General features: G+C 43.9%; 1 protein-coding gene across 1 annotated transcript in view; it reads left to right on the top strand.

Annotated features, from left to right (window-relative positions):
* The window catches only part of FGD6 (FYVE, RhoGEF and PH domain containing 6), a 136,335-nt gene that overhangs the window by 102,742 nt on the left and 18,592 nt on the right, over positions 1-15,001 (top strand). Inside the window, exons 10-15 of the mRNA XM_025402846.1 lie at positions 1,702-1,760; positions 1,844-1,915; positions 2,629-2,697; positions 3,246-3,329; positions 5,196-5,275; positions 9,822-9,966. Coding sequence (XP_025258631.1) covers positions 1,702-1,760; positions 1,844-1,915; positions 2,629-2,697; positions 3,246-3,329; positions 5,196-5,275; positions 9,822-9,966 — 509 coding nt within the window. The remainder of the gene's footprint in view (positions 1-1,701; positions 1,761-1,843; positions 1,916-2,628; positions 2,698-3,245; positions 3,330-5,195; positions 5,276-9,821; positions 9,967-15,001) is intronic.

Here is a 15,001-nt window from a genome sequence, read left to right as displayed (position 1 = left end):
CCCCGTCTCTACTAAAAATACAAAAATTAGCTGAGCATACTGGTGTGTGCCTGTCATCCCAGCTACCCAGGAGACTGAGGCAGGAGAATTGCTTGAATCTGAGAGGTGGAGGTTGCAGTGAGCCGAGATGATGCCACTGCACTTCAGCCTGGGAGACAGAGCAAGACTCTGTCTCAAAAAAAAATAAAATAAAATAAAAAAAATTCTGATATATAGTTGGGGTCTCTCTGTAAGGAAAACCTGCTTTCTTTTAATAATAGCGATGATGATACATGTTGAAAGAATACAGAAACCTCCAGGAAGACTGTCCTTTGGTAGATTACAATAACTAGACCAAAACACCTCAACCCCTTTTCAGAAATTGATTTGTTGTTGTTGTTTTTAATTTTTTTTTTTTTTTTGAGAAAGGGCCTCATTTTGTCACCTAGGCTGGGGTGCCGTGGTGTGAGCTGGGCTTATGCAACCTTGACCTCCTGGGCTCAAATGAGTCTCCCATCTCAGCACCCCAAATTGCTGAGACTGCAGACATGAGCCACGACGCCTGGCTAATTTTTGGATTTTTTGTGGAAACAAGGTTTTACCTTATTGCTGAGGCTGGTCTCGAACTCCTGAGCTCAAATGATCCACCCACCTCAGCCTTCCAACGTGTTAGGATTACAGGCGTGAGCCACCACACCCAGCCAGTCTTTTATTTAATAGTCCTTTTGTTGATGACTACTGTCACTGCCACAGCAGCCTCGGGAGGAGATGCTTCCCTTTCTAACACTCTACCAGTTTTCCTCAGTGGGAATGCTACTGTCGTATTGTACTGAATAATCTTTGTGTGGGTTTCTAATGAGTAGTGTGTGGAATTTGGCATCCCTGCCTCCTACCCACTGAAGACCAGTGGATCTTCCTGGTCATTGTGACAACCAAAAATTGTCTTTACACATGTTTATGTGTCCCTAAGGGAGCACTATGGCCTTGAGTTGAGAATAACTGCAGCCCCAAACCTGACAAAATGCAAACTTTTTCCTTTAGACCTAGTTACAAAGATAACAAGGCTGTAGTATGGAAAAACACTTTGCTAAAGGCAAAGGGTTAATAAAAAGAATAAAACACAGATCGGCCCATGAAGCTAATAACCCAGCTCACAAAATGACACTTGCAAATTCCTAAGATCTAGGATGCTTCCATGTGGCATTTCCCCTATTTCTAATTCATGCCTCTTGGAATCAGATTAAGAGACTGAGATCTGATCTTAGTCATTTCTCATAATTTTCATTTCCTATATCAAGATCCTTTTCCCTCACCATCCTTTTCTCCCAGATAGTTTATACTTGGATGGTCCTTATCTTCCAGGTGAAATCCCATCCTTATCCTTGTAAACTTGAATAGGATAATCAAATCACAGCATAAAACAACCCTGACATTCATACTGTTAATAAACATGGTCTACAGTGTCTCTTTAGAGTCTTCTTTTAGCTCATTATTTCTCTATATATTGTTTTGACCAGGTTTTTGGTGGTGGTGGTGCTGTTTGGTTTGGTTTGGTTTTGCCTTCATTGAACCTTAGTTGACTGCCTACTCACAGTCAACTAAGCTCCTCCAGAGGTTGGTTGCTATAAACTAGCTATCTTGTCCCCAGGAATTGCTTAATGTTGCAAACTGTTTGTTTCCATTGTAATTACTAAATGCACCTTTTGTTCCTGCCTCTTTCAGATGCCCTTGCTGTTGTTATAGAGGTAGCCAACCACGCCAATGACACCATGAAGCAAGGAGTAAGTGTCTTGTTATCAGTGGCTGGTGTGGTCTTGAACCTGAAAGCCCAGGCCTTCATATGCTTTCCATTGTCTTTCTGTAGGACAACTTTCAGAAACTTATGCAAATTCAGTACAGCTTAAATGGACACCATGAAATTGTGCAGCCTGGTCGGGTAAGCATTTTAGATTGCTTTTTGCAAACTTAATATGATGCATTTAGGTACCATCTGTATCTGTTTATCATTTCTGTTATAAAAATAGGTTGTTTTTGTTACTCTTCTCAGTCTTGATCACTTTATCCGTTCAAAACATTCATGATGTAAGTCACTGTGACCATTGAATTAGGAATAAGCCCATTCATGAAGTAAGTCCAATTCAATTAGGGGAGCGGCAAGGGACCCCACAGAGTATCTGATTTAATGGGATCGTTTTGTTGTGTAATGCCAGCAACCTCACACAGTTTTGAAGACAATTTCATTTAAAATCTTTAATGTAAGAGATGATGATGAAGGGAGGGAGGAAATTGGTATTTTGATCCTCCTCGGATAGCACAAAAGTGGCCTAGGGAATGAATTCAGGAAAGTTACAAAATGCAGTTGTCAGGATTTTGGATATGCTTCAGGATCAAGTACACGCTCAGTCAATTACGTGTCCCTCCATGCAGTATCCCTGGGGCCAATATTGGATTTATCCAACCCTGCTGCTTGTCCGATTCCTAAATGATTTAAGGGTTTAAAATTAACTATGACTGTAAAAAATCTCAAGGGAACTGTGGCTCCCCAGTCTGTCATGAAAAATATTCTCGGGAAAGAAAGTTGAAAAGGAGATTATATTGTCGTTGTGTTGTGATGGTAGGACTAAATGGGTGTGTGTTTGTATGAATCAGGTTTTTCTCAAAGAAGGAATTCTGATGAAGCTGTCTCGGAAAGTGATGCAACCTCGAATGTTTTTCCTGGTAAGAGGACTTGTGTAGCTCTGATTTGGCCGAGGTAGGGATAGTTGCTTAAGGAAAGGAGACGTTTATACATGTTAGATAAGCTTAGCACCTTCACATATCGGCCTTGGTGGCTTCTTTAACTGGCCGTACTGCTTAATTGAATTTCAAGTATGGGAAATAAAGTCTGCTATGATGCATAACCAGAAGATTATTTCCTTTTGGAATTTATTCCATTTCTAACTTGGAAAATTGTTCTAATCATTTTTTTAGGCAGACTGTAATACCTTTGTGGGATTTAGAATTCAAAAAACATTAAATCTGTTACAGAATTTGGAAATAAAGCATGTTTTCCAGAAATTACCTTTTAAATTATATTCTAATAAAACATTCTAGGTAGTTCTAGTGTATATAGCAGAATATAAGTATTTTATTCAGAGAGCTATTAGCAAAGAGGTATTATTTATCCTTTAAGGTATTATTTATCCTTTAATCTTGTATCTTGTCAAAATCTTTGCAGTGGAAATGTGTTTCTTTACTTTGTCCCGTGAAATGTTTCTACTTTTCAGTTTAATGATGCCCTGCTGTATGCAACACCAGTGCAGTCTGGGATGTATAAACTGAACAACATGCTCTCATTGGCTGGAATGAAGGTCTGTGCATCTGTTAGATGATTTGTTTTGTTGTTTTGTCTGAGACGGGGTCTCATTCTGTCACCCATGCTGGAGTGCAGTGGTGCAATCTTGGCTCACTGCAACCTCCACCTCTTGGGTTCAAGTGATTCTTCTGCCTCAGTCTCCTAACTAACTGGGACTACAGGTGCCCACCACCACACCTGGCTAATTTTTGTATTTTCAGTAGAGACGGGTTTCACCATGTTGGCCAGGCTGGTCTTGAACTCCTGACCTCAAGTGATCAGCCCGCCTTGGCCTCCCAAAGTGCTGGGATTACATAGACGTGAGCCACTATGCCCACCCAGGTGATTTGTTTTTAAACCCAAATAAAGTCGGGTGTGGTGGCTCATGCCTGTAATCCTAGCACTTTGGAAGGCTGAGGCCGGTGGATTACAAGGTCAGGAGTTCGAGATCAGCCTGACCAACGTGGTGAAACTCCATCTGTACTAAAAATACAGAAGAAAAAAAAAATTAGCCAGGTGTGGTGGCGCATGCCTATAATCCCAGCTACTCAGGAGGCTGAGGCAGGAGAATTGCTTGAACCTGGGAGACAGAGGTTTCAGTGAGCTGAGGTCGTGCAACTGCACTCTAGCCAGAGCAACAGTGTGAGACTCTATCTCAAAATAAATAAATAAATAAATAAATAAATAAATAAACAAATAAACCCAAATAAAGGCTGGGCACAGTGGCTCACACCTGTAGTCCCAGCACTTTGGGAGGCCAAGAGAGGATGATAGCTTGAGCTCAAGAGTTAAGAGACCAGCCTAGGCAACGTAGTGAAACCCCCATCTCTATTAAAAATAATAACAACAAATATGTGATATACTTAGAGAAAATTCCCTAAGATAAATATCTTTCTTACATCCTTTACTTTTCTCTCTATATATGTTACTGTTTATGCATTTGTTTTTTTTGTTTTGTTTTGTTTTGTAACAGAGTCTCACTCTGTTGCCCAGGCTAGAGTGCAGTGGTACGATCTCAGCTCACTGCAACCTCTGCCTCCTGGGTTTGAGAGATTCTCCTGACTCAGCCTCTTGAGTAGCTGGGACTACAGGCTCAGCTAATTTTTGTATTTTTCATAGAGATGGGGTTTCACTATGTCGGCCAGGCTAGTCTCAAACTCGTGACCTCAAGTGATCCACCCACCTTCGCCTCCCAAAGTGCTGAGATTACAGGCGTGAGCCAGTGCACCCTGCCTGTTTATGCTTTTGATTATTCATTCATGTAGTCATTTGTTCATTCATGCGTTAATTTATTCATAAGACATTTTTTGAGAACTACTATAAACAAAACATTAATAGGTTTGGTGGAAAATACGAAGATAAGTTGAAGCATGATTCTTATTGTCTTTCCTCCCCAGGGACTTAGCAACTAGTTGGGAAGACAGTACACTACACATAAATACCTATAAAGTAGACAGTAATGAGTATCACTATAAAGGCACAATTACAGTTTTGGGAGTTCAGAAAATAAAGAACTTGCAGTGTTTGATGATCATGGTGGGGACTGGCCTGCAGCTTTTGAGAGCAGCTAGGAAAGAAGGAGAAAAGAGAAAGAGCCAGTGGACCTTAAAGTATAGGTCACATTTGGCCATGCTGAGATGTAGGGGAAAGGCATTCCAGGTGGAGGGCATATTGTGAGCAAAGTCCTGGAGGTGGGAAAGGTGGGCCAGCGTGTGGGCTTTTCAGTTCGTCTGGAGCATAGAGTAGATGAAGGAGAATCGCAGTAGAGAAAGCTGGATAGGAAGGTTTGTCGTGGATGTCAGAGCCAGGGCCATTGGACTTCAGCTCATTAATATGGTTTTCAGTAGGATGAGTCAGCTCAAATTGTTGTGCTTTCTTCCAGGTCAGAAAACCTACCCAAGAAGCCTATCAGAATGAATTAAAGATTGAAAGTGTAGAACGTTCCTTCATTCTCTCAGCCAGGTAAGTTTTTTCTTCTCTTTTTTTTCCTCATTCTGAGTCTGCTTGCTAGGGAATGTCAGGAAAATTTTGGTTTTTGGTTTTTTTTTGATACAACATCTCACTCTGTCACCCAGGCTGGAGTGCAGTGGCACAATCACGGCTCACTGCAGCCTCTACCTCCATGGCCCAAGCAGTTCTCCCACCTCAGCCTCTTGAATAGCTGCGACCACAGGCATGCACTACCATACCCAGCTAACTTAAAAAACATTTTTTTGTGTGCCTGGTGCGGTGACTCACGCCTGTAGTACCAGCACTTTGGGATGCCGAGCTGGGCGGATCACTTGAGGTCAGGAGTTTGAGACCAGCCTATCCAACATGATTTAACCCCATCTCTACTAAAAATACAAAAATTAGCCAGGTACGGTGACAGGCACCTGTAGTCCCAGCTACTCAGGAGGCTGAGGCAGGAGAATTGCTTGAACCCAGGAGGCAGAGGTTGCAGTGAGCCAAGATCCCACCACTGCACTCCAGCCTACGTGACAGAGAGAGATTCTGTCTCAAAAAAAAAAAATTTTTTTTTTGTAGAGATGGGGTCTCCGTATGTTCCCCAGGTTGATCTTGAACTCCTGAGCTCATGCAGTCTTCCCGCCTTGGCCTCCCAAAGTGCTGAGATTACAGGTGTGAGTCACTGTGCCTGGCCTATTTTAAGAATATATAAAAATAGATATTTGTCAGTATAACAGGGTCAGATATTGCCAGCACTTTTTGCATTTAGGCTAACTACTGACTTTTTGTTTCTTCTTTTTCTTCTTTCCCAATACTGTGCAGTTTTACTCTTGATTTACCATGCAAGGAAGTGGCTGAGAGCTGAGGCAATAGTATGCTAGAAGCACAGAGATTAAAATGTTCTTCTGAAGAGAATAACAATGGTGAAAGTGCTTTGCTGATCATTTTTTTAAGTGACTATTTCAGATTGTTGTTGTTGTTGTTTTTTTTTTTTTTGAGACAGAGTCTCGCTCTGTCGCCCAGGCTGGAGTGCAGTGGCCGGATCTCAGCTCACTGCAAGCTCTGCCTCCCGGGTTCACGCCATTCTCCTGCCTCAGCCTCCTGAGTGGCTGGGACTACAGGCGTCCGCCACCTCGCCTGGCTAGTTTTTTGTATTTTTTTGGTAGAGACGGGGTTTCATCATGTTAGCCAGGATGGTCTCGATCTCCTGACCTTGTGATCCACCCATCTCGGCCTCCCAAAGTGCTGGGATTACAGGCCTGAGCCACCGCGCCCGGCCTCAGATTGTTTTTAAGAACAACTAGTGCTTTATAGGTTATTAGGAAATTTGTATGTGTCACTTCAAGTTTCTAACAAATCTATGAGGTAGGTGTAATCTCCTATTAAAAGTTAGGAAACTAAATTAGAGATAAATGGAGTTGCTGTCTTACGGATACATAGTTGACACAGCCAGGATGCAAATTGAAGTCTTTTGCTTTAAATCCGTTGTTATGAGCTGGGTGCAGTAGCTCACACCTGTAGTCAAGCACTTTGGGAGACCAAGGCAGGTGGATTACCTGAAGTCAGGAGTTTGAGACCAGCCTGGCCAACATGGTGAAACTCCATCTCTACTAAAAATACAAAAAAATTAGCTGGACATGGTGGCATGTGCCTGTAATCCCAGCTACTTGGGAGGCTGAGGCAGGAGAATCACTTGAACTCAGGTGGTGGAGGTTGCAGTGAACCGAGATCACTCCACTGCACTCCAGCCTGGGTGACTGAGTGAGACTCCATCTCCGAAAGAAGGGAGGGAGGGAGGGAAAAGAAATCCATTGTTATTTATGATACCACCTTGCCCCATACCGGAACCTGCAGTGACTTAATATCTTACCATAATGTAATTCAAGTGCTAAGGAAACCTGAAACTCTATGACTCATAAAAATGCATTATTGAGTTACTGACTGAGTGGCGGAAGTGGGTATTTGGGAAGGTTTGACTAGTGAAGGGAGAGATGCCAATAGTCATAGCATGCTCCACTGCACAATCTAAATAATGAGACACGCTCTTCTCAGACTTAACCTTTGATCTAATAAAAATAGAAGCAAATGCTTTTGTAACACTTACTGTATGCCAGGCACTGTCATAAAGACTTTATGTGTAGTACTTCATTTCATCTTCACAGCAACCTGTTGAGGCAAGTTGCTGTTATTATACCCATTCTATGCTGAGAAAAGCCACTCATCTATACTAGCAGAGCCAGGATTTGAACCCAGGCAGTCTGTTTCCAATTGTCCATACCACTAAAATCAGCTAGGATCTTAGGAGCAGAATCATGTATTACTCTGCATCAGTCACAGTGCCCATGTTCTGTTTTCTATTTATTTCCTAAGTTCCATGATAACTTTGTGGGGTGAGTATTATCTTGATCTTCTAGATTAGAAAAATGGAGGCTCAGAGAGGTTCAATAACACATCTAAGGTTACATGAGTAGTAAGCAATGGAGCTGTGATTTGAACCTAGGTGTTTCTGACAACCTTTATAATTTTGCTTATGTCCATGAATGTCAAGGACTCAAACCAAATGTCTGATTTCCCAAAATCAGAGGACGACAAGAGTCATCCTGGGGTGTGCTACTCCTCTGAAATGCAATAACCACTGCTGCCTGACATACATGATGACAGGAGAAGACAAACACCTGTGTCCAGGGTTTGTCAAATGCTGTGTGGCTACCAGTCAGAACAAGCAAAGCTCTTGGGGGTACCTGAAGCATCCACCAGACACCAATATTTAGAGAGTGCAGGTAAACTCTTGATCACTTGGTATTGTGACTTTTTTCTTTCTTTTGTTTTCCTTTTTTTTGAGACAGGGTCTCGCTCTGTTACCCAAACTGGAGTACAGTGGCACGATCTTGGCTGACTGCAGCCTCTGCCTCCCAGCTTCAAGTGATTCTTGTGCCTCAGCCTCCCAAGTAGCTGGGATTACAGGCATGTGCCACCACACCCAGCTAAGTTTTGTATTTTTAGTAGAGACATGGTTTCACCATGTTGCCCAGGCTGGTCTTGAACTCCTAACCTCAAGTGATCCACCTGCCTCAGCCTCTCAAAGTGCTGGGATTACAGGTGTGAGTCACCATGTCTGGCCATCTTTTTAAATTTTAAAATAGAGATGAGGTTTCACCGTGTTGGCCAGGCTGGTCTTGAACTCCTGACCTCAGGTGATCCGCCTGCCTCAGCCTCCCAAAGTGCTACAGGCAGGATTGCGTTCAGCCCTTTTTTCATTTTTGAGGGATAGAGGAGTTTGAACAAAAGTTCAAAGAACAAGGCCGGGCGAAGTGGCTCACGCCTGTAATCCCAGCACTTTGGGATGCCGAGGCGGGTGGATCACGAAATCAGGAGATTGAGACCATCCTGGCTAACATGGTGAAACCCCATCTCTACAAAAAATATAAAAATTAGCCGGGTATGGTGGCACGTACCTGTAGTCCCAGCTAGTCAGGAGGCTGAGGCAGGAGAATTGCTTGAACCTGGGAAGCGGAGGTTGCAGTGAACCAAGATCACACCACTGCACTCCAGCCTGGCAACAGAGTGAGGCTCCATCTAGAAAGAAAGAGAAAGAGAGAGAGAGAGAGAGAGAAAAGGAAAGAAAGAAAGTTCAAAGAACATTAAGACCCCCTGTGTATCATGTTCCCAGTGAGTGCTTGAGCTTGGTTCTTAAAATCAAGAAAGTTATTTTCAAAATTCCAAGGAGGAAATGCCTATAGAAAAGTCAAGTTTTAATTGCACTTCTATTTCCCAAGTAAAAATGAGCCTTGGTGAAAAACAGTAATCTATTTTATTAAGATTAAATAATTCAGGAAATTATAGTAAATGTTTTTCTTTGGTTGTCAGGTAAATACCTGGATGTTCATGATTTCCAGATCAGTACCAGACAGGTGTAATGGCTCTGATCAAGGTTTATATTTCTGTAACTTTTTTTTTTTTTCCTTTTTGTGACAGAGTCTCGCTCTGTTGCCCAGAGGTGCACTGACGCAATCTCGACTCACTGCAACCTCCACCTCCTGGGTTCGAGCAATTCTCCTGCCCTAGTGTTCTGAGTCACTGGGACCACAGGTTTGCGCCACCACCCCTGGCTAAATATTTTTTGGATTTTTAGTAGAGACGGAGTTTCACCATGTTGGCCAGGCTGGTCTCGGAACTCCTGACCTCAAGTGATCCGCTCGCCTTGGCCTCCCAAAGTGCTGGAATTACAGCCATGAGCCACCATGCCCAGCAACATAACTATTTCCATTCTTCTTATCCATCAGGGTAAGCTGGAGAGAGAGAACTCTTCTCTCTTCTGCTGTCAGCTGGAGAGAGAGAACTACCCCGCGAATCTCATCCAGGTTGCTGCTAGTGGTAGCTGGGTAGACAGCTTCAGTTTCTTATCAGAAGCAAAAATAAACACCACAAGCTCTCACACCCATTCCTTTTCTTCCATCTCGGAAGGATCCAGCATGCCCAACAAGATGTCAAGGTCCTTCCTGATCCTTACCATCAATGATGGGAAAAGGGCATTTTTCTGTTGGCTCATCACTGTTGTAAGCATTGATATCCTTGCTCCAGGCAAGATGTTCCTCAGTACTGTCTGTTACAAGGGCAATCAACTTGACATTACTCTTGGTGAATTCTGGTGCCAGCTTTGCAGCTCTGCCAAGCTCCATGGTGTGAACTGGTGTAGAGTCCTGAGGGTAGGAAAAAAGAATGCCACAGGAGTCTCCTAGAAGGTCGTGGGAACAGATACAGCCAACAGTGCTGTATCAGCCAACAGTGCCTCAAAGTTGGGAGTCTTGTCCCCAAGAAGCAGCCCTCTGTGGATGGCAGCAGTAGTAACATGAGTGGCGAGACGGTGTAGCCACGGCAGCAAGCGGCCAGCTGGTCCGGGCAATCCTGTTTGTCTTTTTGTTAGTAGTCTGGGGCTCAGTGATAAGCAGTGATAACTGAGAGCAATCATTGCTGAGTCTAACTTTAGTGATGAGAGGAAGTCATTGTTTGGAGACTGGCAGATGGAGAGCCATTAGAGAAGGAGACTGTCCACTATCGACCATTCGACAAATGTTTACTGGGCATCACCTACCCTGTTCAGGAGCTGGGGATGTGCAATCCCTGCCTTTAAGGCTAAGCCTTTATTCTAAAGTGGGAGATACACAATAATCGGGTTTATTTATATATATGCACATATAAATAATTTGGAGTGTTCAGTGTTACAAAGAAGAATAAAGTAGGCTGTGCAGATAGAAAGTGATGAGGTCAAGAACTTTTATGGGGTGAGGGGGGATCAGAAAAGTTATCTCTGAGGAGCATCAGAGACCAGAAGCAAATCCTAGATGGAAGGAACAGCAAGAACAAAAGACATACCAGGGAGGTATGTAAGGGTGTAGTCTGTTAAACAGCAAGAAGTCCAGTATAGGTAGAGCCTAGTACTCCGGGGAGAGCCTAGTACTCCCCTAGTACCAGGGGAGATTAAATGTGAGTTACAGTTTGGGGGCAAGAGCTGGGGGCCACCCATAGTAAGGTCATTGCATTTTTAAGAGTTTTTAGCTAAGTGATAATATCGACTTTATATTTGTAAAAGATCACACCGGCTTCTTTGTAGAAGACAGAACATCAGGAGACTAGAGTAGAAGTTGGGCAACCAGGTAGTGAGTGGGCAGTAGATGATAGTGTGTCTTGGGTTAAAGTGATGAACAATGGTATGAATCAGAAAAAGCCCAACAGTGGGCTGAATGTGGGCTCTGCAGGAGAAATAATTGAACTGGAAAGTTCTCGATAAAGGAAAAATAAATTTCCAAGGGAGGATCAAGCTGGCAGGAGGGAAAGAGAGCTAAGGCATATTGAATGTCATTGGTATACCATGCTCTCCTTTCAAATTCCTCCAACCTGTTAGTCTGGTACTGCATCCCATATTAAAGGGGGTAAGGAGGCCTCATCCCTATTAAGTCTCTCCATCCCTCCCACCAACACACTGCATACTCTATCAGCACAGATCTGCGTGTGACTCCATGCATGCCAGCCAACTCCACCGCTGTCTGCCTTCCACAGGTGTTACTTCCACCTGCAGTTCATCCCTTTGTTCAGTAAGGAGTATGGCGCCTCTACCTTGGGCCAGGCATTGTGCTGGGCATCAGGACATAGTAGATTAAAAATTAAAAGGGTCAAGTTGGGTGCAGTGGCTCACACCTGTAATCCCAACACTTTGAGAGGCCAAGGCAGGCGGACCACTTGAGGTCAGGAGTTCAAGACCAGCCTGGCCAACATGGTGAAACCCCATTTAATATTTTATACTAAAAATACAAAAATTAGCTAGGCATAGTGGTACACGCCTGTAATCCCAGCTACTCAGGAGGCTGAGGCAGGAGAATTGCTTGAACTTGGGAGGCAGAAGTTACAGTGAGCCGAGATCGCACTACTGTACTCCAGTCTGGGCAACAGAGCGAGACTCCGTCTCAAAAAAAAAAAAAAAAATTAAAAGGGCCCTTCCTTCACTGAGCTGACATTCCCTGGAGGAGGACATGCACTTAGCAAATATTAACACAATTAAGTATTGGGTGATTAAGTGATGCACAGAAAAAGTACCGGAGGCTAGGAGGCTGTAAAGCAAAGGACCTTAAACTACAATGGGGGAGAGAGGGCAGCCTCTTCCCTACAACCCTTGCTGTTTATATTGACTTAGGAAAGATAAGTAGGAGTCAGAGGGGCAAAGAGGAAAAAGGAAGAGCCTCCTGGTCATTAGGAGCACTGTGTACAAAGGTCCTTAGGTGAGAAGGGGCATGACATATTCAGAGAATTGGAAGGCCAGTGTGGCATGAGCTCAAGAATGAGGAGGAGAATGACCCAGGACAAGCCTGGAGGGACAGGTGACTTAGATGCTGCAGAACCATCTTGTGGGATTTGCTCTTTAGCCTAAGAGCCACAGGAAGCCACTGAAAGGCTTATACAAGGGAATGATATGATCAGATTGGCATTTTTTTTTTTTTTTTTGAGACGGAGTCTTGCTCTGTCACCCAGGCTGGAGTGCTGTGGCCGGGTCTCAGCTCACTGCAAGCTCCGCCTCCCGGGTTCCCGCCATTCTCCTGCCTCAGCCTCCCGAGTAGCTGGGACTACAGGCGCCCGCCACCTCGCCCGGCTAGTTTTTTGTATTTTTTAGTAGAGACGGGGTTTCACCGTGTTAGCCAGGATGGTCTCGATCTCCTGACCTCGTGATCCACCCGTCTCGGCCTCCCAAAGTGCTGGGATTACAGGCTTGCAGATTGGCATTTTTTAAAGAGTTTACGGCTGCTGCATGGAATATGGTTTGGGAGGTGGCCTAAAGGAGGGGACTGATTGGACACAGGGTATAAGAGGAGTTCTTCAGAGGAGACTCCAGCATATACTATGAATTGGGAGGTGGTGCCATGCACTGTGACAGGGAGCACTGGGAAAGGAGCAGCTTTAAGGGAGAAATTGGGAGTTGAGTTTCAGGTGTGCATGTGGAATGTAAGGTGCCTATGCAACATCCAAATGCAGCCATCAAAGGGCAGTTTCTGTAAGGATCTGGATTTCAGAGGGAAGTTGGGGCCAGAGGCATGTATTTGGGCACCATCAGCTTAGAGATGACCACACCTGGCAGACTGAATGAGGGTACACATAGAGACAGAGTGCCCTGCCAAACTCCTGTAACTCTTCAAGCCCTAACTTTGTCATCACCTTTGCAAAGCCATCCCTGCTACTTACATAGGGTAATTTACTACTTCTGTGTTATTTATCTACATTTGTTACATCATATGTTAATTACATGTTTCACCTCAATTCAGTGTGCATCCTTACAAGTGAGGTATATTTTGTGTGCCCAGTTCTTGGCTTAGGTCCTGACTTAGTAGGCTCCTAGTGAACATTACTCACAATGTTACTCACAAATCAAAGTGGTGTGGCCTTTGAACCTCAGAGGCATCCTGCAGTTAGTCCAAGTAGTAAATGGTATGGCATGGACGAACAACCCCAAATCCTTTCTATTGAAGAGTTTCTAACCCTTTTTTTTTTTTTTTTGAGACACAGTCTCACTTTGTTGCCCAGGCTGGAGTGCAGTGGCACGATCTCAGCTCACTGCAACCACCACCTCCCAGATTCAGGTGATTCTCCTGCCTCAGCCTCCTGAGTAGCTGTGACTACAGGTGCACACCACCATGCCTGGCTAATTTTTGTATTCTTAGTAGAGACGGGGTTTTGCCATGTTGGCCACGCTGGTCTCAAACTCCTGACCTCAGGTGATCTGCCCTCCTCAGCCTCCCAAAGTGCTGGGATTACAGGCATAAGCCACCATGCCTGGCCAGGTTTTTAACCCTTGGCAGTTCATCCCAGTCATTGGGAAAGTGGTACTTGACACAAATTTGCTTTCTTGTACTATACACATTCTATAAAGAAAATAATACTTGACTTAACAGTTTTTCAGTTTGAGGAAGATGCTGATTCTTCTGCTAATCATGTTACAAAAGGAGACTAGAATATCTCCACTGGATGCTGCGGGCAAATGTGTGTGGTCTGTGAGAAATGTGTTATCAAGAGCTGGTAAACATTGTCTTGGCAGAACCCCACACAGGAGAGAGCCAGGAATGATTAAATGAGAGAACAGCATATGTGACATGATTTGCACAGTTGAATCACATTCCACATGCTCCCCGGGTTCCAGAAGAATCCAACAGCAATTCTCAAATTTACCATCTGCCTCTCTGCTTTCTGTTACTCTTCTGGTGAGGAGTCGGGGAGGGAGGGAGAGATGGTAATTTTTATGAATGTTTGCTTGGAACCCTGAGCGTGTGTTCTCATCATGTAGTTCTGCAGAGAACATGAGCAGAGGCTAGCAATGACCTGGTGGTGAGAGGTTCAGTCCTTAACTACACTTGGGTTTAATACCAGCTCATCACTTAGTAGTCTGTTGTCTATAAAGCAAATTATGAAACATTACTAATTCTCAGTTTCCTTACCTGTAAATGGTGAAGGTGGGTGATGATGTTGTAGTTGGGGGCAGGGGGTGTAAGATCCAATGTGTATTCCATGCGGAAGCTCTGAGGGTGAGACATGGTGACATTTGCTAAGCATTTAGCAGAGCTGGCTGACGTAGTAACTGTTAAATGGCATCCAGTTTTGGCAGTAATGCTAGAATAGTAGCGGTAAATAAGGTGTGGTTTTGTTTGGTTTAGAGAGAAAGGGGTTATTTCTTTTTTGTTGTTCTTTGCATATAACGAAAATTTGAGAAATGTGTTTTAAAATTTTATTTGTAAACTGGATTTCTACCTTTTTTAATCCATGTGAATGAACATTCTAAATGGCACTCAAGCCATGGATTAGGGAGATGCTTTCTGAGAATGATGATTGTAGGCAAGGTGAGTGGTTTCTATTCTTGACCTGCCCTGGGTTCTCTGAAATACAGCAACATATGTCTATATGTACCATTATTAATGGTGGAATTTTTTATTTTAGAAACACTGTTTAAGAGTTCAAATAGGCCGGGCGCGGTGGCTCATGCCTGTAATCCCAGCACTTTGGGAGGCCAAGGCGGGCGGATCACAAGGTCAGGAGATCAAAACCATCCTGGGTAACACGATGAAACCCTGTCTCTACTAAAAATACAAAAAATTAGCCGGGCGTAGTGGCCGGCGCCTGTAGTCCCAGCTACTCAGGAGGCTGAGACAGGAGAATGGTGTGAATCCAGGAGGCGGAGTTTGCAGTGAGCCGAGATCGCGCCACTGC

This window comes from Theropithecus gelada, chromosome 11 (genome assembly GCF_003255815.1).
Source record: "Theropithecus gelada isolate Dixy chromosome 11, Tgel_1.0, whole genome shotgun sequence".
In the NCBI taxonomy this organism is placed as follows: domain Eukaryota; kingdom Metazoa; phylum Chordata; class Mammalia; order Primates; family Cercopithecidae; genus Theropithecus; species Theropithecus gelada.
Note: the sequence above shows the minus strand (reverse complement) of the source record. Positions and strands in the feature narration are given on the sequence as shown.